This window comes from Myiozetetes cayanensis, unplaced genomic scaffold (assembly GCF_022539395.1).
Source record: "Myiozetetes cayanensis isolate MyiCay16 unplaced genomic scaffold, myiCay2020 scf13, whole genome shotgun sequence".
Taxonomy (NCBI): domain Eukaryota; kingdom Metazoa; phylum Chordata; class Aves; order Passeriformes; family Tyrannidae; genus Myiozetetes; species Myiozetetes cayanensis.
In genome coordinates, this window is record NW_026086937.1 from 13,566,095 (window position 1) to 13,588,812 (window position 22,718).

The 22,718-nt window shown below is 52.6% G+C and overlaps 2 protein-coding genes across 2 annotated transcripts; both read right to left on the minus strand.

Moving 5' to 3' along the window:
* Positions 1 to 2,903: 2,903 nt before the first annotated feature.
* On the minus strand, positions 2,904 to 4,675 carry LOC126636345 (receptor-transporting protein 3-like). The gene is made up of 2 exons (XM_050308433.1): positions 4,533 to 4,675; positions 2,904 to 3,495 (listed from the first exon to the last, which is right to left on the minus strand). Exons 1-2 carry the CDS (start codon positions 4,673 to 4,675, stop codon positions 2,904 to 2,906), a joined length of 735 nt encoding a protein of 244 aa, XP_050164390.1.
* An 8,399-nt stretch (positions 4,676 to 13,074) lies between these two features.
* Positions 13,075 to 18,221, minus strand: PDCD1 (programmed cell death 1). The gene is made up of 5 exons (XM_050308428.1): positions 18,119 to 18,221; positions 15,797 to 16,129; positions 14,684 to 14,836; positions 14,118 to 14,152; positions 13,075 to 13,293 (listed from the first exon to the last, which is right to left on the minus strand). The coding sequence occupies exons 1-5, from the start codon at positions 18,189 to 18,191 to the stop codon at positions 13,075 to 13,077; spliced, it is 813 nt and encodes a 270-aa protein (XP_050164385.1). The 5' UTR covers positions 18,192 to 18,221.
* Between the last annotated feature and the right edge of the window lie 4,497 nt (positions 18,222 to 22,718).

Sequence of the window (22,718 nt, forward strand, 5' to 3'; positions counted from 1 at the left end):
TGAGTTTGTGCCCTGAGACTTTTATTCCAAGAGGAACATGGTCAAGGCTGGTTGCTAGTCTCTGCCATGCACACCTCCTCTCCCAGGTGGATTCTCACACCATCCCTCACTCCGATGGCTGTTCAGCCATGGCCTGGCACAGCTTCATGGGCTGAGACAGTCCCTGAGTAGCCCTGAATACAAATCACAAAAAAGGGTGACAGATGAGATTCTGTCCTTCAATTACTTTTAGCCTGAGCAAAACACTGAAGGGGCAATGACAGGAGGAGAGGGCAGCAACCTGTATGCTGAGAATAGCAATTAAATCTGAGTTCAATTGCCATGAGGAAAAAATAACAGGTATATGATTTTTGCTTTAAAAGGAGTGAAAAATCAGCCCATCCCAGTAGCTGTTGGACTGAGAGAGCGTGTCTTCACAGCAGAGGCTCTGCAGCAAGCTCAGATGTGAGCTGAGGCAGGTACAAAGCTCTGTCAGGCTGTATCACAGGCTGTGAAAATCTCGCCTTTGGAGAGAGCTTAAAATCACAGGCACTGTTTCCTATCATGTGCCTGGATCCAAGTCTGAGAGCTGAGTTATTGATCCCTATTTTTCTATGGCACAGAATTGAAAAACAGTGCCAGGTTCCTCTGCATTGATGGCAGGGAGGAGGGCAATGGGTCTGGCTCACTCTTGGATCTGCTGACATGACCAGAGACATTGAGGGTAAAGGAGAGGAGAGAGAAAAAGCAAAATCAAAGCATGGTCCTCTGAGCATTAAACCATCATCTGTAGGATCTGAGCTCAGACAGCTCTGGGGCACATTAAGAAATATTGCTGCACTACAACAGATAACTCATAAATACAAACTCTCCTCCACCTCTTGTTGATAGCTCTGCCGGGAAATCCCCAACACAACCCAGCCCTCGTCCCCTGCTCACCAAGCTGCTGCCAAGTGCCAACCCCTCGTACCCCACGGGCACTTCAGTGGTTACAGGGTGGGCTGGCAAGAGGCAGCCAAGGAGAAAAGTGGGGGCAACAATAGGCTTTGCTTTTGCTGGCACCTCATAACCTGCCAGAGTGGTGAGAGCTTCTCTCCAGGGAGACAGGCGCGGAGACAGCAATTTATCAGTCTGGCTGTGGTGAAAAGCCAGAAAAACATCCCTGAAGAGGTTTTACTGCCCCTGGCTGCATGTGAGCACCAGGCGTGAGCTGAGAGTTGGCTACAGCAGAGCCCAGTCTTAAACAGACTGGGGGGGGACACCCAGGACCTACAGAGAGAGAGCATCCTTCTTCCCTCAGCCACCTTCCACTGTTCCCATGCTAGCTGGGGGCCTGGCCGCTGCTCACCAACCTTGGGGCTGCACCGAGCTGGGAGGACTTGCTCTGTACTCCAAAAGTGCCAAGAGCCACAGAAAGAAACAGTTTGAGGACAGTTTGCTAAGAAACAAGTGGGAGATGGGCACAGCTGCATGTTGGAAAGGGGTTTCCTGAAAAGGACCCCAAAAATGAGACCATGGCTAAGAAACCTACACATGCTCAGGTGGCTCTGAGTTTTGGGGAGGGGTGAAGGGGCTGCATGATGGAGAGGGCATGCTCAAACAGCATGAGGAGACAGGCAGGCAAGTAGGCAGAGGCAAGGAGTGCATCAAGACAAAAGCAGCATATTTACATGAGGCTGTGGATGGGGAGCGCAGGGGGTGTGCAGAAGACTTGCAGAGGAGTAAGGGATGAGTCTGCCCTTGTGAAAGAGCAGAGACACTCAAGCAAGAAAATAAGGACCCCCATAGGGATGTAGTCTCCACGAGAGTTGGCTTCTCAGGCACAGGCAAGGGAGTAGCCCCTCAGCGGTTGTGTGGTTGGGGAGGCTGCAGACAGCCAGACTTGATGACTGGGGCTGGGAAAACCTCAGCATGGAAAGAAGAGGGCTATTGGCAATGGCAGAAAGAAACTTGGCCATGTCTCTGCTTCATGACATAACGCCGGCGGGGAGAGGGCGGACAGCTCCCATCACAGGAGGGGAGTTGGTCCAGGCTTCGAGATCAGCCTCCTCTTCCTCCCCAGCAGAGCCACTCATCCACAGACCAGTTCCATTCCCACGTAGGACAGACTTTAGGGGAACCATGCTACAGGGAAACAACTGATCACAGAAATAGGAGGGAGGGCATCCCCCACCTAGGGAATGCTCTCCCGTCCCAGTGCTGTCGGCTCACTGGTCCCAGTTCTTCCCAGTGCAGTGCCGGAGACCTGCAGCTCCATCTGGTGGCTCTATGGCCAGGGCTGCTGAGGCTGCGGAGGAGACAAGGGGTTGGGGAAGGGGGGAAGTTGGTGGGGCAAGCAGGATGGAACACTCAAGAAACCAAATCCACACTTCCCATGGATCACACAGGGTTTTCTTGTTATGTACATTTGTTTTTAACCAATAGTTTTCAGGTTGCATATGTGAAAATACTGGGAAATCTTACACCAGCAGAAAAAGCAAACATCAGGGCCAAAGGCAGGGGAGCCTAAGGATGTGCCTCCCTGGAAGCTGAGCTCAGACAGTGAATAAAAGCAGCACCACCTTCTCTCCAAGCTACTCACACACACTTAGAAAAGCCTTTAGAGAAATTAAAAAGCACAAATGCATCTTTAGGCTGCTTGTTTTATTCTTGCAAGTAATAAACCTCATCCTTTGCACAGAGTAGTTGAGAGTCATCTTCATACAGAATATATTCCATAAGAAAGCATCACACCCACCACCTTCCCTGAGGCTTTGGGTCAAGGTGCCTGGCTGAGGCATTCTTATGTGTTCCCATGCCCCCAGAAACCAGGAAAGCCTAGCTGAGCCATAAGTGAGGGCTGACCTTGGGCACCCAATTTTCCAGGCACTCCATCAGCTCCCTGGGCAATCACCTCAGCTCCTCTTTGCAACCTCCAGGTCCCACTACATCCTGGTGAAATAAACCACGAAGAAGATGATCATTGCCAAAACAAAGAGCAAAGAGCTGCCAATGCAGCAGTAGCGTTTCCAGAGGAAGTTGCTATTGCAGGGTGAGGGGCGATGGGTTGAGGCTCTGTGGGGCCCTGAGCGCTGGCATTTCAGGGACCTATATGCATCTAACAAGCTCTTCCTGTCATCACATGCTGCGTATTGACACACATCTGTCAAGTCTTTCCGGGCATCCGATGCCGGGGCCTGCCATGACTTGTTGCAAATGCCGAGCCTGCAGGCCTCGCAGTGGGCACTGTCGTGTGGCCCCTTCACTGGTGTATCCACCACAACTTCCAGAAGGTCAGAGGACCGGACAAGCTTCTTGTAGAAATACTGGAGGATCTTCACCACCAGATTGTGCAGAATCCTCTCCATAGTCTCCAGGCTGAACTCAGGATACTCCAGCTGGGGGTTGCGGCAGCGCCTGCATTCCTGGCGAAAGACTCGCATCCATACGGTGCCCCAGCCTGGGCACCAGCACATGTGGAACAGGATGAGCACTTTGGCCGAAGTCCACTTATGACAGCACTGGGAACACTGAAACCTGTCAGAGCACAGATGAGACCAACTCATCCCAGGCTCCCCATACTGAGCTAGAAGCTTCCCACTCAGCCAGTAGGGACCAGGGAAGCCATGGCTCCTGCAAGCTTTACATTGAACTGTCCTTCCCCTAACAAAATGATGCTAAGCTGGGGAGTTCACCACAGATGTGAGCTGAGGCCTGGCCCCAGCATTAATGATCTTAGCAGCCAGGCTGTCTGCTGGGATCCTTCCTCCACTGCCAAGAGCAGGGGTCCTTGGGGTGGGAAACATCAGGCCCTTATTTGGAATCCCAGCCCCTCACCCATGCCAGCTCATCACAGCTCAGCAGAAAGCCAACATCAAGCCCAAGACTGGATAAGATAAAAAAAAAAAAAAAAGCAAAATAGAAGGAAGGTGTGGGTGGAGGCTGCTGCACAGGGGAGGATCTTGAGGAATCTAACAGTGTGCAACCCACAGCTCTTCATCTTGCACAATTGGGACTGGCAACAAAGGTCTCCATTTGCTGCCACCTGAGCAGGATGTCTGAGGGTGGAAATGTTTGGGATGGGGCTTCTCATCAACAATGCAGAGCCACAGCCTCTCTCTGCTCTGAAATCTCATTGCCTGGTGCAGGTGCTGGGGCTGCTGTGGCATCACCCCACATCTTGGCAGACAGTGGGTCTCACTGTCCTCATCCTCTGGGTCCAAACCCAGAAGATTTGGCTCTAGTGTGGTGTAACTATCCCTGCTTACTGGAGGAGCTCTTGCATCTTGACACCAACATGGAGAAATTTCTGGCCAAATACCAGCTGCCCTTTGGCCCTGTGAAGGCTACTGCACTCTTCTCCCCTCCAATTATCATGCTTTCCTGTTTGGCAATAGCCCACTAAGCTTTGAACAAAAACGGAAAAACCCCTTCCAGCCTCGCCCACCTCCAAACTGCCCCTTTTGTGTCAAAACCTGTTTCCTACAAGCAAACTTTGAAAAAGGAAAAGATCCACATGGCAGCACATCAACCTTTTTCCCGCTCCGACGGGGACCAAGTCAGCAGTCCCCTACCTGCCAAGAGCACGGCGCTGCACAAACTCCTTCCAGCCAGGACTGAGGGCCTGCGCCTGCAGGGTGTCATCCTCCTGAAGTGTCCACTGCTCTGTTACATACATTTCTGCAAGCTTCTCTTTGAAAATGTCCTGCCAGCTCATCCTAGTTCCACCTGGAGCTGTGGAAGAGGCAGTGACCATGCTTGCAGGTCAAGCTTGTGGCTTCTAAGGGCTAATACACACGTGCGACTGTGTTTTCCCCAAGCTTTTCCTCTTCGTACAATGCCTTTGTGCTTGAAGAGGGGAACCTTTGCTCCCATGAGAGCAGCACCGCCCCCTCCTGATCTCTGGGTCAACAGTCCCTGCTGACACTGCACCAGGTCCTGGCCAGGTAAAACGTCCCCCAAAGCAAGGACAGGTGGGTTTCATCAAGATCCACACGTGAACCCCTGACCCTGCAGAGCCATGCTGTCACGATGCTGCTCTGTCCATAGGCAGAGAGGTTGGAAACAAAACCCCCTGCCAGGCTGCCCGTGCCCATTACTGTTGTGGCAGTGGCGTGAACTGACAGAGATTGTGCCTAGCTTAGGAATAATGGAAGTGAAACCCACACAGGACTCAACAGCTGATAACGCTCCAGGTAACCTTATCTCTCTCAATAGCTGCCACTAACCATGGGCTATTTTTATCAACTTCTAGCCAACTCAAGCAGAAAAAGTCCCAACAACCACAGGTTGGCAGGGAGCCTCTGATCTTTGCTGCTGGAAGGAAAAGTCGTTTGTACTAAGAGCCCTCCAACACCTTCACGGTGTGTGCTGCCGGTCCTATGAGAGCAGAGGGACATAACAAGGTCCCAGGGCAGACCACATCTTCAGCTTTGAGGTTCTTTCCTGTTTTGAGATCCTTCCACTCTTAGTTACCCCTTGATGCTATCATCTGTAGCAGGACTAGGAGAAAGGAAAGAGCATTCTTGGAAGCAGAGGAGCCAAGGTCTTCATGATCCTTATGAAGAGGTAGAAAGCCCTAACCTGTGGATGAGACCTGAGTCACCCCCTTCCCAAGAGCCCCACTATGGGTACATGAGGTCATGCTTGCGCTGGGGCAGCGAACTACAAGCAGGACAGAAAAGGAAGAGTCATCCCACCAGCCTTTTCAATGCTCACAGGTGGGGACCAGAGAACATCCCTGGCTCAGGGCTGGTGCATGGGAGGAAGAGAGGAAGTAGCAGATCTCCTTGGCCTCCTCTCACTCCTTTCCCAGTGGACCCCATTTGTATAGGTTCACTATAGAAGACTCCTTCATGCATCCTGCCACAGAGGAGTCTCCAGGGCTGCAAATCTTGTAGTGCAGAAAGTGGGAGCTAAGCAACATCAAGGCTGGCCTACAGTGGGTATCATGGCCCACTATGACATAGGGACCCAGCAGCAGCAGGGTACCAGGATGGGGCCCCCACCCTGCAGCATCTTCCTGCCCCCTTGGACCCCTATGTGTTATTGTCCAAGATTTACTCTGTGGGGGTTTGAATGCAAGAAAAACGCAGGCAGAGCTGCCTGTGTTCAACCCCAAACACACTGATCACTTCATCTGCAGGGTCTGTTCTTTCAGCACGGCTCTTCCTCCCCAAGACTGCTGCCACAGGGCAGAGGGATGCTCCTAATGGGACAGGCACCGTTCCCCATATTTCCCACTCCAGGGACCAAAATGCTGCCCCTCAGACACAGTGTTCAGTGGGAATCCAGTGACACTCCTCACACAGGGATGGGTCCCTGTCTCCAAAACTAAGCTGTGATGGAAACCAGTCCCCTGATACGTCATGGCAACACAACTCAAATCACAACTCACGATGTGCCGAGCCCTCACAGTCATCTCTGAGACAGAGCTGGGTGCTGGTCCCTCTATTAAAGCTTTTGACTTGCTTTTACTAAAGGGACTTTCCCAGAACCACCCTCAGAGACGAAACTGCTTTGACGTCCTGTTCTATTTCACACACACCTCCCAGCTCTGCCCAAGCACCTTGCTGCTTACCAGCACCTGCTTGGAAACCAAAGCTGCTGCCACAGGGAGCAGCCCAGCCTCAGCAGAGAGCAGGGATGAGCCCTGTCCTGGACACAGAATGACCCCACTAGGCTGGCAACCCTTGCTGGAGACAGACCCTGACAGTTCTCTCCATCCCAGCATGCTGGTCATGCATCCTCCATGGAATGTGTGAAGGAAGCACACAAGGTGCAGCCTGTGTGGTAATTTCCCCGCTGCTTTCACACAGCCTGAAATTATTTTTTATTTCAGCTCCCACCCCTGGGTGAGCAGCCCCTGCGGAAGCTGGAAGGTTTCCCAAAGCTCTTTCTCCTCCTCTTCGTCTCTCAGTGTGTGTCAGCCTCCCTGTCCCACAGGCCTCCAGCCCAGGCCCACGAGGACTCTTGTTGGTCCATGTGCACCCCATCCTTGCTGGGACATCCATTCCTTCTTTTGGGATGGGTCACTCCGTACACAGGTGGCTCCATCTTGCCAGCAGTCCCTAGGAGGGGCAGAAAGGGACATTCAATCCCGGTCCCCAGGCAGGACTGCAGAGAGGGACATCCCCTCAGCAGTGGAGATGATGAGTTCATGGGCATGGCAAGGTTTTCAGGACAGATGGACTGACATCTGAGCAACAGGGCAGAACCTTAAACTACTTGCTCTGTGCTGGGGCTTTTTCTCACTCTGAAGACTTCCATCATCTTTTCGTGCACTGAACACACCCGATTCTTTTTCATCAGTCATTCTTTCAGGACATTTTCTCCAGATCATCAGGGTGAATTTGTTTTCCAACCCTCCCCTCAAATAGGCCCTACACCCTCCCTCAAGAGCATCTTGCCTTCATGTGAGCCATGCTTCCACAGAAAACTAGTTTGATGTATCTGCTCTCGTGAGCTATTGATAACTGCTCATGGGATATAGCTCCTTGGGAAGCCATTCACCCACAGTGGCAGAATTTCCCATTTCCCTAATTTGCTTATGAGAATGTCACATAAGGCAGCACAAAGATAGCACCACTCCTGCTTTCCCTGCGGTAGCCAGCCTGTCGCCCTAATGAAGAGAAGACAAGGTTGGTTTGACACATGTTCCTGCTAAATGCGTTATCTCAGCCACAGCATTGCCCTGTCAGTGTTACCGCTTGGTGGTCTTACTAATTTGTTCCAGAGTTTTTCTGGGTACCAAGGTAGGCTGACTCATCTAGAGTTTCACGGATCCTCTTTTTTCCTCTCCTTGAAGCAGATGGGTAATTGGGCATCCATATCCTTCTGGGACACAGCTCCATGCCAGCTCTCTGTGCCTCGATCCCCCTCTGACCTTGCCACTGCTGATGTCGAGTGGTTGTCACCCTGTTGTGGTGAAACCCACCACCTCTAGGGACAAGCAATAGCTGCAGGTTCCCTTCCAGGTTGGATTGCCTCCACATGCAAACCCTTGGAGAAGAAGGGTCCACTTATCCCAGAGTGAATTTTAGGCAAGGAGTATCAGGTCCTCTGGAAATGGGGGTATGCCCAAGCCAAATTTTAGAGAGGTGATTGCCTCATCACCTAGGACTTCTGGGATGAAAGGGATGCTGAGGATGGGGAGAGATTTAACGGAGCAGGATGTGAAGATGTGGACAGGTATCAGTCCACATGGATTTGGGATACCTGACTTTCAGGTGAGCCTTGTGATGGTCGTAAGGAGAGAGCTCAGCACCCTCCGACAAGGCTCTGCCCCAGTTCCATGGACAGTAGGTTTGGTCTTGGGGCAGTGGAGTGGGCAGGCACAGGACTCCTGCCTGTCCCTCTGAGCCCCCATGTGTCAGGATTTGGCCTGCCACCACCTTCCTCGAGTATCACATCCCAGCAAAGGGAAGAAGAGAGAGAAGAAACTCTGGAGACGACTCAAAGCAAAACTAGAGAAAGCAAAGCGAGGGCGGCAGGAGGAAATGCAGATATTCTACAAGGCTACAGCAGGTTGGTGAAAGGCAGGGCAAGGCCTTTGGTGGGACAGGACAGAGATGCTGTGGCCTGGACCCTTCAGGACACACCAGGGCTGTGCAAGCCACAGTTAGGGACCCAGGCAGCCTGCCCAGCAGCCCATCCCTCCCATGATCAGTGACACCACCCACTAGCTTAGCCCAGCCTGTCACTTCCAGGACTGACATCTGCTTTCCCAGCAAGTCAAGGCCATGGCAATGCTTCCACACCACAGTGCCACACAGACCAGTGCCACCCACAGACCATCTCATTAACCCGGGGGCCAAATAACCCACATACCTGCTGCATCACCTCCAGCCTAACCTCTTTCAAACAAAAACACATCTCCAAGACCTCCCAGTGATCAAGACAGTGCTCACCTGAAAATGACCTTACTGTTCTATGTCCTGACCACCCCTTCCCCCCACCCCTGCATCTGCAATGCCCTGTTTTTTAGGAACAGCACTTTGCTGCTCCATGGCACAGCTCTCCTCAAAGACACTGCTGCAAGTGCCTCTCCATCTTCATCTGCCTGCCCAGTTTTCTCAATACGTGTTTTATAAGTTCAGCTTTCTTTAAGTGAAACAGGTTTTTTTAAGGGGTGCTTGTTCACATGTTGTTCCCAACCACCTTTAATCAAGCCTAGGGTGTATAAGGAGCCAGGCTGGCTCCCAAGCCTCACGTGGAAGGTTTTGTTTGCTTTGGTATAGCTTAGGCACATGAAGTCACACATCCAAACTTCCTGCAGATGCTGACAGGGATCAGTCTCACGTTTCACAGAGAGGTCTGGCCATTCTCCATCATCAAGACCCCAGGGTGGGACCAGGGATGAGGCTCTCCAAGAGGTCACAGCTGGTAAGTGGTCTCAGGGAGCTGACAAAGCGTTTTGGCACTGACGTTGGTGACAGCCACTTCTCAGGGGAGTGCTGGGTGTCCGCGGTCAGAAGCGGTTGCTCTGACTGCCAGATCAAAGTGTGCAGGAAATGCAACAGCTTAAGCACCCACAGCCACCCCCTTGGCTGCACCCAGGTCCCAGTACGGGAGAAACCCTGGCACATGGATGGAGAGGCTGGGGGGATACATGTCTGCAGTGGGGTGAGTGTATTTGGTAACAGTAACTGTGCAAATCTGGGCGTGTGCACACAAATTTGCATGGGGAGTTGCTTCCACATCTGTGTTCATGAGCATTCACGTGTGCTTGCACATGAGTGTGCATGGACAGGCTGAGGATGCTTGCTCTGGGGGGATACAGCATGGAAAAACTTGGACACACACACACACACAACACCCCAGTTTGGCTGCTGTGCACTTATGAGCTTTGTGCAACGGGAAGGAAGTTGCTGAGAGCATTCTCCATCGCTCACATCACTATGCCAAGGGGAATGAGGTGGGCAGATACAAACCTACACCCTATCTCCTCTGGCATTTCAGGAGTTATTCCCAGTGATGACACATCTGAGAACACAGAGTCAGGTCCAGGTGCTATTTAATTCTTCAGGGCCTTGTTCTTTTCCCTCTTGCACTGATATAAGCCACCATTTACCCAGAATGGGATGGAAAACCAGTCTGGAGATCTGTTCTTACTCTGTTAGTGGCCAGTGATTTTAAGGTGCAGGGCTTAGTCCCAGTGGCTGTGATGCTGCAGGGAACAAGGTCAAAATCCAGAGCCAGATGGTCTGGTCTGCCTAACCACCCTTCAGCAAACCTCCCCTCCACAGCCTAAACCAACGACCACTGAAACCCTGCCACCCACAGCCCTTCAGAGCCAACAAAGCAGCTGTGGAAGAAAGTATGTGCGCCAAAACCACACCAGGCCCATCACAGCCCAGTCTCCCCTTGATGTGGGTAGGGAAAGCCAAAGGACTTGAAGCTGTCAACTCAGCCCCCTCGAAAAACCTAACACAAACCTTTGCATCCTAGGTGGAAATGAATTTACTTGAGTCTTTCCTTAACTTGGAGTGGAGAAAAGGGGCATAAACCTGCCAGTTAGTGCAAATGGCAGGCAGCCAATTGATATGGGTGCAGTGGTGGGCAAAAGCAAGAGGGTTGTGATAGGGAGGGAGGGGCAGTGGAAGGAGGGATGTAGGATAGTGTAGTTGGGAAAGCCAGAACTGAGGACTTCTCAGGACAGGAGGTAAAACAGCTTCTTCCAGATCCTGCACAGTAATTCTGGGAAGACCAAACTACCATCACCAGGCTGGAGGGAAAGTTAAAACTGTACCTGTCTGCTCTCCTGGCTTGCAAAGAAAGACAAAAGAACAGCTCCTGCACACAAACACGCTCAACTCCCCATTCCCAAGCAGGATGTTGGGGTGTGGGGCCTGACATGCATTTTAAGGCACTGCTTTGGTTTAGAGATGCCCAGCTGGGGGCTTGAAACCTGCATCCTACCTGGAGCTCATCCCAGCTGTGTTCCTGCTCTGGCTACCACAGCCAGTGCTGTGCCCAGTGCACAGGAGCATAGCTCATGTCTCTGCCAATGTTGAGTACCTTGTGCTCCAAACAGGGATGGAAGATGGTGTCTGGCAGCCTGGAACATCTGCACCACTCACTCCAAATATCCCCAGAGCCCAGCCTTGCTCCCTGAATGGGGTAGGATTGCAGCAAGGCTGATGGGGATTGGAGGGGCACAACAGGCACTGACACAGGCTGGATATTCTCCCACCCCAGACGTCAGAGGGAGATGTGTTTGCTACACCTCCAACTCCACCAGAGAGCTTGGGAGTCTCTGGTCAGCTGCAGACCACAATCTACCAAGAGAGGAAGGGACTCAGCCCCAACTGCTCCTGGAGGAGTCATAGCTGCAGCCAGGGGGTGCAGGAAGGGCTCAAGATCTGGCACCTCTGCTGCCTGAGAGGCAGATCGGAAAATATGAAGCAGGGCCCACTGGCCCACCCTCTCACCGGTGTTGTGTCTGACAGGAAAGCCAAAAACAAAACTGCTGACTGAGCTCCCGCTTCTCGCCCACTGTGGCTGCCTCCTACCTTGGTTTTCCGGGCCCTGCCGGCCACAGCAGATCTCTGACAGAGCTGCTGGGGCAAAGGAGCAGGGCTGCTACTGGCAAAGAGGCCCGATGGGCTGAACCATGCACTGGCCTGAGTGAATGTTTTTGGAGTTACAACGCTGCCCATGGAGGCTACTGGGACCCCTCAGCAGCACCAGGAACAAAGGGAAGCCACCATATCCACTGTCCCACCCTGAGGAAAGATGAAAGGCGTTCCAAATGGATGTTTATCCCATCTGGTCCCCTCTGGAAGTTTCTCGTGGACTTTCCAGTCCCCACAGAGGACAAGTTGTGATGCCTGGGTTGCCTCACCCCTTCCTGCAGTGCCCAGGCTGGGTCCCACGAGGCTTACTGGAAGTAAGTGAAGAAGAAATATGCTGACGGTGCTGCTGAAGTGTGACATGCAAGTGACTTCTCTGTTTTCACTGGTTTTTACAGTCTCCTGGTAGGTCTCTGCTGCCTTCAAAGCCACTCCTTACTGGGGTTTCTCCCCTCTTGAGCAGCTGTCATTTCTTTCTGTTCTGGTTTCTGGCAGGCAGCACAGCCCTGGCACCTCTTTTAAGAGGGAAAGTGGAAGTTTGAAGCCAGAAAGCTGCACTGAGCACCTTGCTGTGAGCTTTGCCCTGGCTGATGGCAGCCAGACCCACGCACAGCAAGCATGCATATCCCCAAGGGCTGGGTGAATGTCCCAAGACAAGCATGGTAAGGGGCGGTCCTGGTTTTGCAGCTGTGCCTGGGTGACCATCTCAGACAGGGGCAGGAGGAAAAGGAGCATCAGCCTCTTAAATTATTAAGAGCAGCTTTGTGGAAGAGCAGCTTGCATATCTCACGGAGAGACCCAGGAACCACAACAGATGCTGCCACCTCCCAGCTCTCGCCTGCAGTGCAAGAGCCGTTATTTGCCTGCCCACGCACTTGCCATCACAAGTGAACAAACTCCCCTCATGCAAAATCCTTTATTCACCCCCCTGGCCAGATCCAACTCCAACCTGTGGTCGCAGGGACTCCTGGAGACAAGGAAAGTGCCAGGAGAAAGGAGGAAAACCAGCTGCCCACTTCCCAGGGGTTTCTTTAAATAGCAGAACACAAGGCAGCCTCTGTTCTGAGCAAGGAGAAGCTCTCAGTCCTGGGTTTCCATGAGCAGCATCTCACAGGATCCACTCCAGCTCTGGCCTCCAGCTTTACCTCCAGTAGTCGTGCTTTGCTAGTTAGGTCAGACCTGGGGAAGGGAAGCAGCAGGGCCACTCCACAGAGCCCTGGGTGGAGGTAGAAAACTGAGGCATGACATACATTGCCTTTGGGACAGACCTGTTGGTGTCACTGCTTTGTCCCAGCCCATTCTCCCTGCCTTGAGTGAAGAGGCAGCACATGGAGCCCAGCAGGGACCTTCCTCATCCTGTGGTACCCATCCCACAGCCACAATAACACCGTGGCCAGGACTGTCGGATATCAACTCCAGCAGCAGCATCTCTGTTGCTTCAGTCCTGATATGCTGGATTTTTCCCAACTGCAAACTGCAGTGGGAGCAAGGGACCGGGGCAGTCTGTTCATGCCCACACTGTGGTGAGGAGGGACCCTGATCCTCAGCAGGGCTGTGAGTGCAGCTGTCGAGTTCTCTTGTCCTGGCTTTTCTTCCCCCGCTCCGGTGTGACGGGTTTCTCCTCTGGGAAAATGATGGTGGCATATTCCGTCTGGTCAACAGGCTGGGTCTCAGGGAGCACGTGTGTGCACTGATCCCTCTGAAACTCCAGCACACCATAGTCCACAGTGGATACCGACACCACAGGGGGCTTCTCTTCCTTCTGCAAGAAAATCCCACTGTGGTGATTCCACGTCCAGAGGTACCTGCCATCCCCAGCACAAGCCCCCTTTTTTACAGCAAGTGCCAGAATCAGGTCTGAGGCATACCAGGAGGGTGAGAGATACAAAGCAGAAAGATGCACAGACCTGGGATAGCATGTGCCCAGAGGAACCAGATCTTGAACCTTGAGTTCAGTGCAAAGCCATGTGCATCTCAGCTCTCTGCCTCTGCAGGCAGGCTGGGTTCTCTCCCTGTCGTGCAGTGGAAGGCAGGGATATGTTAGAAGCCCTTTTCCCACCTCTCTATTGGTCTTGAAGATGGCACAGTGTGCATGAGAGGAGCCTGGGGCTGGGTTTGCTCAGCCCAGAGAACAGAGAGAGCAGCAGAACCTACTGCTACCAAATTAGTGGGTAGGAAGGAAGATGGAGACAGATCCCTCCTGGAGGTGCTTGGCAAAAAGCAGAAGAAAACAGGCACCAAATGCAGCAAAATATATTTTAGTTTAATATATTGGGGGGAAACATTCTCCCATTTTCTGCAGCAATGCAATCCACTGTCAAAGATAGCTCTGCGTTGATGAAGGGTTGGACTAGAGAGTCCCATCCCCTCTGGGGCAGTTTTTTTGATTTTGTGATGGGACTGTTGTGCTGCAGGTGCAGAAAAGCAGTTGTAGCTGTGCAGAAAAGATCAAGCAGCAGCAGAGAAGACAGGAGAAGTAAGATGCTTGTGAAGGGCTGATAAAGGGAGGCGCTGCACCCTGCTCACCCCAGCGATGCCACAGTGCTCCCCTGCAGCACGGCAGGACGACAGAGGCGGAAAACTCACCGCTGGCATGTTTTCACTTGGTGGTTTCTGCACATCTGCAAAGTAACACACTTGGTTAGAAGAGACTTGTTCACCACAACAGCATGAACTGACCCAGCCCCCCGTCTTAGAGAGCACTGGACATCACAACCATTTCCTTCTCTGCTCAGGATCTAACACCCTGAGCATTACAAGGACAAGTGAGACATCAGCCCACAGTCCAGAGTTTAATTTGAATTAATGGAATGCAGGGGGCCCCTCTGTGAGACCCTCTGGGGTGCCTGTGGAGTGGCTGAGGTGATGCCCTGTGCTGCAGCAGGGTGACAATGAGACACTCCAAAGGTGCCTGGGCAAGGGGCACCACACCAACGAGTGGTGTAGAGCCACTGTACATAGTCTGAGGGCTCTACAGCGGGCAAGCAGGGCTCAAAGCACCCATCTCCCCTAGGCATTGAGATATCGTTCCATAGGGATATGTCACAGCAGAGTTTAGCACGTTGAACCAGGCCATGCACCCCAAGCAGCTGCAGATAACTGGCTGATCCCTGTCCCAGGCTGGGTTTGCATGGCCCCCAGGGGGATTGTACCTCCTCTCCTGTACGTGATGGTGAGGTAGCCAAAGATCAGCAGCAGAACTACCCCGGCCAGCAGCAGGATCCCCAGGAGCATGGCCTTGATGTGGTCTGAGAGGTTGCCTTCCTCTATCTCTGGCTCCTCAGTTGGATTCATCTCAGGGGCTGCTGCAAGAGCCATTCAAAAACAGCAGGTCAGGAGTGGGAAATTATCTCTGTAGTTCTTGTAAAAGGCAACAGAGGAACATAGGGACCATCCTCAGAATAGGCTCAGTCCCAGACAGGCTGCCACAGCCCCACCATCCCTCCAGGGGCCCTGATTTAGGGCTGACATGGGAGATGTTTTGGATGTGTCCCATTCCTTCCCATTGCAGGTGGTGAAGATGATCCCACATCTCTGAGAGTTGGGGTGCAAAGGGTCAGGGCTCCATTCTGCACCTGCAGGCAGTCCTGTGCCATGACCCCATGCTCAGCAGAGCCCAATGGAGGACAGCTTCCCCAGGCCTCCCTTCCATGTCCACATCCTGGGGCCAGTACAACATCAGCTCGCACTGGGAAGAGATATTGTGGAAGACAGTGACTTCTGCAGAGTTTTTCCTTTTTATAAAAGGCCAGCTTGAGCTCCACAAAGCCCCTCTGCTGTCAAGCAAGGGTATGGCAGACACTGCTGCAAAATCTCAGTCTCACACACCACAGGACTATCAGACCCTCACAGAGCATGATTTTGCAATGTCAGGATCTACACCAACACTGGCTGTTCGAGGCATCTGAGCCCTGGTCATCACCCCAAACGCAATTCCCGTCCCCGAAGGAGCTGTTCAAGGATGAAGACAGTTCCCTACTGGTCTCAGACCTCCATCAATGGGTAAGAATTGCTTCTCCCAACAGCATTACTGGGGACACAGCCCCAGCAGGATGAAGACCTCCTGCATCAGGACCACATCTAGATGCAGTGTTTACAGGGAAGTCAGCCTGTGTTCCTGGACCTCAACCCTGAATGCAAAGGAGAGGGGAAAGGGCAGAGCTGTGCTCTCCTGACCCATGTCAGATCCTCCACCAGCAGGGTACTGCCTGCCTTAAGCCCTGAAGCTACAATGTGCTACCCATCAGCTCAGCCCCAAGCCTGACCTGTGACCATCAGCTCGGACCGTTTGCTCTCCATCACTTTATTGGGTTCAAAGAGGGTGATCAGTCCACAGTAGTAGGAGCCCGAGTCATTCTGGTGGAGGTTCAGGATCTCGATCGTGAAGACAGGAGTGTGATTGGTGAGCCGGTATTTCTCCGTCTTCATCGTGGGGTTGTTTTGGCTGATCTCAGCTATTTTTTGGGCTTGGCTGAGGTTGGTCTCCTTGTACCAGTTGAGGCTGTACTCTGAGCCAGAGTCACTCTCCATGGAGATATTGCAGGAGAAGGTGGCTATGCCGCCTTCATGGAAATTCAACACTGATGGGAAGATAGTCACTGTTTGGGAGAGAGGAAACAAGGTGCAGACATGGTTACAGCAGGTACAGATCTCAGAAACAGTTATACCCCCTGTGCAGGAGCCAGGGATGCAAGCCCAGTCCACTTCATCACTCTGGGTCACAGGGAGGTACATCAGTCCATGTCTCTTCCCTCCTGTGTGTGCCTGCTGGGTAGAAGGGGACCCTCAGAGTTAGTAACTGTACGGTGAAGTGGTTTCAGCAGAGCAAGCTGTGTTCTGGGCTACCTAAAATTAGCACAGAACACCTCTACCAGGGAAAACAAACTTTGAAGGTTGTACTATTTCAAAATCTATGCTATATTTTAATATCCGAGTCATCCTTCCTCCAGCTGATGCCGACTCTGAAAGTGAGCGGAGGGACTGAGTCCTGGGTTGGGGCAGTGCCTTGTGGTGCAGCCCATCTCACGCCTGGCTGCCTGCTGGGATGCTCTGGCTCTGCCCACTGCACCATGCTTGGACCTCAGAGCAGGCAGGGGCTGCCCATGGCACAGTATTTGCTATCTCCAGCCTGAGACCACCTAACAGGACAGAGCAACCTGGAGCGTACAGTGCCATCCCTTCCCAGCTGCCTGTCCCCAAACTGTATGCCCTCCACCCTGGGGGTCCCAGATGGGCTTGCCAGGCTGCTCCCAGCACAGAGGGCAGTCAGCTACAGCCACAGGCCTCTTGGCTCTCAGCACCAGCCCTGCTGCTTCACCACATTTCCCTCCCCATTATGCTGGTATGTTCAACCCCTCTAGGCAGTGGGGATGCTGCAAACATGGGACAGGCACACACTGGCCCAGTTCAGCCAGTCCCATGCAGTAGAACATGGCAGTTGTTGCATTAATTTCTGTTCAGAGCAATAAAAAGTGGGAAGAGGCATTTTTCACATGGGTTACCTGTCCAAATGATTCAAACAACCAAGGCTTTGAAAAGTCTCTGTCATTAAGAAATTTACCTCCCCTTTTCAGAAATCAACACCAATAGCAGCCCCAGAGCTTGCAGGCAGAGACAGAAAGTCCCTCCTGTCCCTCCAGCTCTGGCCTGAGGCTGTAGGACCATGATCTCAGTGTCATCAACCAGAAAATGAACCTGGACGATTTCTTAAATAGATACAAGATCAGATGGAAAACTGGGATGAGAAATGAGGGATGAGACCAAACAGGAGGAGGGAGGGAAGTGCCCCAGTTCCCACCGGAGCACCAGCTGTGGCAGCGCGCACACTAAGAGATGGAATTTTTTAAGTGTTTTGTATTTTGAATTTGCAGGTTTTGAATTTTGCAGTGTTTTGTGTTTAACAGGAAATATTTGGCAGGCTCAGGGTTTTGCCTTCTACCATTGCTGGTGCCAACAATGAATGAAGTGTTTGGAGGACATCTGAAAGTAGATGTTGGGTTTACATTTTCCCTGCATCTTCCCAGCACCAGAGGTAACATCTGCCCAACCCTGCAACCACCATCAGGACAGAAAACACATGAATCCACCAAAGAAAGAGTCAGGCTGGGAGGAAGGGGGAACACAGCTTCACCAGGGCTTTCACTTGCTCTGCCAAGACTCAACACTTCCCCTCAACCTCTCCTTCTTCCCCAAATTTCACCCAGAGAAAGTACCCTGGCTTCCTCAGTGTCAAGTCCAAAACAGGAGTTGCAGCCCAAGGGCACAGACTGAAGCCATAAGAACCAGAGCAGAAAACACCAGACCCCACATGGCACTGGCAAACCCACCAAACCCTAACTATAGTCACTGTGCCACAACACAGCTCTGGTGTCAGCACTGTGGGCTGTGTCCCCTTCCCCAGCTGTTAATCCCGTTTCTGCCTCAAGCATCCCCATGTCCTTTGTTTCAGCCGCATGTACCCAAAAGCTTTGGGGTCTCTGCCTTCTTGATGCCAGATTCTTAGTTAGTTAGACTAGCCTTTAGGCATTTTCCAAGAGCAACAAATGACACAGGCCACGCCAGCAAGCACACCACACTCCAGTACCTACCCCTGCGGCAGCAGGCCAGCGTGGGCCCGCAGCAGAGCAGGACGGCACAGAGGCCAGCCAGGGCCACCTCCATGCTGCCCCACGTTGTCTTCAAAGCACCTAGAGCCACAGCGAGGTGGTGGGTCCCCTACCCAGGCAGGCGTGATGTGCTGTGCTGTATGTGCTGTACCAGCCCCGGCTCTCTCCGTGCTTCCTTCCCCGCAGCAGCAGCTTGTTCTCTGTCGTACACTGCAAGGGCTGGGTGGAAATGAAACGTGCCCATCTCTCCCCCAGAGGGAAACCCGGGCTGCCTCCCGCCCCCAGCTTCCTCCCCTCAGAGGCAGGGATCAGCTGAGCCATACCTGGCCCCTTCCCCTCCTTGCTTTCCCACACAGGCAGCCAGCTACCAAGCAGCAGAGACAGGCACCTCTGAGCCTGAACCCTTTTTGGGGAAATCTTCCAGGGATGGAGCAGGCAGGGGTCACAAGGGACAGGTCCTCAGCTCCAAGCCTGGCACATAAGTGAAAGCTGTCTTGGGTTCCCAGGCACCCACGGGTAGTCCCAACAGGTGCCCAAGGCAGTGGGGTGTTGCGGGACATGTGGCACTGGATAGATAGGGAGGGTCTGGAGCACCTACTGGTAGGCTGCTCCCACTGGGATGGGATGGGAGAAGAGAGAGAAGGAGAATGAGAAGGATGAGGAGAAAGGAGAAGGAGAAAGGAGAAGGAGAAGGAGAAGGAGAAGGAGAAGGAGAAGGAGAAGGAGAAGGAGAAGGAGGAGAAGGAGAAGGAGAAGGAGAAGGAGAAGGAGAAGGAGAACGAGAACGAGAACGAGAACGAGAACGAGAAAAGGAGAAGGAGAAGGAGAAGGAGAAGGAGGAGAAGGAGAAGGAGAAGGAGAAGGAGAAGGAGAAGGAGAAGGAGAAGGAGAAGGAGAAGGAGAAGGAGAAGGAGAAGGAGAAGGAGAAGGAGAAGGAGAAGGAGAAGGAGAAGGAGAAGGAGAAGGAGAAGGAGAAGGAGAAGGAGAAGGAGAAGGAGAAGGAGAAGGAGAAGGAGAAGGTTTGCCTCCTTCAGGGTGTTTTTTCACAACAGATTTGCAGAGAGCAAAGGTAGGTGCCCAGGGCCAGGGTGCTGTTATTGGGGTGACATTTGCAGAAGGCTTCTGTAATTTTTCCGCCGTCGATGTTCCCCGCTCACCACACTGACTAATACTTGCATAGGAAATAACCAGCGGTGAAAGCAGCTCCGCCACTTCTCTCAAACACAGCCTCAGTGCCTTGCAATTTTGGAAAGTGCCAGGGGAAAATTAATAATTGGGGTGAAGGATGTGATTCTAATGACGATTTCATTATTTTCCAGGCTTTCAGAAATGAGTTGCAGGGCCGGGGCTTGCTCACCTCTCACTTTCAAACATGGTCCTGACAGGTGAGTGGGCTGGGGGAGCCACCCCTAATTTCATAGAACCATAGAATCCTTAAGATGTCTAAGATCATCAAGTCAAACTATTAACCTAACACTACTGTGATGGTCAAATTGGGATGGCCAAGAAGGGGGTTCTGAACTGGGGCAGACAAGGCTCACCCTAGGTGGGTGGCTCAATCCAGCCTGTCCTGAGTCTTCTTTTCCAGTCTCCTCCTGGCATTGTAGCATCATTCCTTTCTCATGAGCTGCTGGCCGTGCGTGGGTTGCAGAGCAAGGCTGGGAGCTGTGCCCACCTTGTCACCTCTCCATGCCACCTGTCCAGAGGCCACTGCACTACCTGGATGGGTGGCAAAGGGAGCGCTCTCCACCATGTGCAAGGGTGCAGGTGGGTTTTGAGGTGGACCTCACATCTTCTTTCACAATTTCCTGCATTCCCACTCAAAAAAACCCTAACTAAACTAAACTAAACTGAACTTCAGGAAATACAGAAGCTCATAGCAAGGAGGTTTTTCTGCCTTGAGGCTTTATGTCCCCAAATGGCTGACACCAGGCATCTAGGCCAGGTGGGGAAGGCTTGTTTGGCACTTGCCACATGTTTTGATTTCTAAAGGGAGAAGATGTGATGGGTATCACTACCAAGATCACAACTTTTCGAGGCAGGGAACAGCAGGAAAAACTGGCTCATCCTCCCCACCCCATGCGGCAGCAGCACAGGGCTCTGATTAAAATCATAGCACGAATTGCTCAAACTTTCCAATACGCGCTTGAAATGGGTGTAAGCCGGTACCTGAGGCGGGGAGGCTGCCACGTCCATGAGAAACCAACAATGTCTAGATGCCCTTTTTTCTGAGAAAAAAAAAGCGATGAAAAGAATAAAAGAAAAGATCAATCTCGCTGTTAGGAAGTCGCTGCGGAGGAAAGCGAGGTGAGCAGCAGTGCCGTGCCCCAGCCCAGCATGTGCCCCAGGTGTCAGCATCGCAGAGGAGCCCAGCCCCAGCCACACAGCAGCCACCAGGCTTTAGGAAGGCCTTGCACCCTGCCTGCACCCTGCCTGCACCCTGCCAGACCAACACAACTCCTGCCGGCTCTTTCACCAGCTTCTCCAGCACCAAGGAAAACAGCCTGGCTCAGACCATTTTGCAGCACCCCATTGTGCTGGTAAATCCCCTCCAGCCCAATGGGGTGGATGATACACTTTGGGGTTTTGCTGAGGGGGCCACTTTCTGTGAGATGGAATACAGTAAATTGCACGCAACGGTCCTTTGCTATGCGGCCACCAAAAGAGGAAAAGAAGGTCTAAAAAGGAAGGACAAAGAGAAATAAGTGTTTGCTCTTTAAAACTAAGAGAGAGTAACTTCAGCAAGCACACCATACCACTTCATAGGAGCACAAATGTCTTTTTTTTCCCCCAACAAGAAGGTGGCCAATGTGTCAGTGAGAGTCTGGGACACAGCTGGGACCCAGAGGAGGCTCCAGTCTCCTGCAGCCATCACTGTCAGGGCACACAGCTATCACCAGAGTCAAAGGATAGAGAGTCAGACCCAATATGGCTTACAAGCATCTGGGGTATTTAAGGAGCACTGGAAATTTGGAAGATGAAAAAGAAAGCTGTGATCAAACACGTCAGATAAGCTGACTGGAGTCCAAAGCTAAATGACCTTGAAGTCCAGGGAAAGCAAAGCTTCCCAAATGAAATGGGGAACACAGATTACCACAAAAAGATGCTCAGGAAGAGAAACCCACAGGTTTCAAAGATCCTTCCCCCAACATTTTAACTGAATTCACATCTGTGGCTCTGACCCAGGCGGGAGGCAAATGGCTGGGGCAAGAAGAGGAAACGGTTAATAGTGTTTGCAGATAAACACAGAAGGGTGTTGAGGTCTTTCAGATACTTCTTAGAATTTAGGAAGGTCTCTGCAAATTATTTGCATGAGGAACAGCACCTGACCCTGTGGGGACAGGCAGCAGCCCGTGGGTGTGAGTAAGCAACGGTAAGCAGTGAGTAAGCAGAGGGATGGAACAGAGGCACAAAACTGTTCCTTTAGCGAGTGGAAACCTGCGGGGCCTGGGCAGAGCTATGGTAACTCCGATGGGAAGGTGCCACACGGGTATGGCACGGGGCCATCATCACCTTCAGCATGGTAGTAAGGTGCTGCTCCTACTGGTGGGCAGAGTCCGGTGGTACTAAGGACTCTGATGGTCCATCCCTAGCAAGTGGTGCTGCTAAATGTGGAAATCAGGAGCTCCTGCTGCTTGGAATCTCATCAACCCATCTATGCTCAGAGCAGTTTGGGGCAGGACCTGGCACCAGTTGGGATGTGCCTGTGCATCCCAAGCAAAACTGCAGTAGCTGTACCCTCTGCGTCCTGGTCCAACCTCACACCTCCTGTACCCCAGGGGCACCTGCAGTCATCCCCAGCCCTGTCACACGTGATGGCCCCCTCCAGCACCTCGATCCTGGCAGCAGCATGCTCTGTACCGGCACTGGCTGTGCCTTCACACTGTTTCCATTCGGAGCTGAGTGAAGCACACAGGGACCTTTCTCAGCTGCGTCACCCACTGCACGCAGGAAGGATCGAGGAGATCGCAGCATCGAGATAAACTGCGGGGTAAGCAGAATGTCAGCTCAGGAGGGGCTGCGTCACATGCAGCCTTCCTTGGGACAGACAGCAGCTGCAGGCAGGGAAAAGAGCACAGGGGTATGACAGGGAGAGGATATCAGGGAACAAGAAGTTTAGGCCTTTTATGGAGGATTTAAGAAGTTCCCGGAGGAAAGGAGAAAGGCTGGGACCTTCTCCCTGATGGCTGGGATGCTTTGCTCACAGGCAGGAAGAGAGTACAAGGTCTGGCAGCAACACACAGGCAAAAATCAGGGGAACAGGCTTTGCAGTGGCAATGAGTCCAGGTTGTGTTCTCCTCCACCTGCACCCACTGCCCCTCAGCAGCCAGGCCCTCCCAGCAAGGTTCCTGGGTCTGGGACACCATCACACCTCACCTTGTCCAGCTGAGGCCAGGTCTGGCAGACATGTCTCTGGGCACAGGGACCTCTCTGCCCTGCTGGCACCCACAGCTGCTCCAGCCCACTGAGTCCTGGATGAGGGTGCACACAGGGGCTGCAGCTGCTGGTTTGGGGCAGGATGGGGGCATCGGGGAAGCACCCAGAGAGCCTGGGCCATCTTACCTCACTCTCTCCCTGTCAG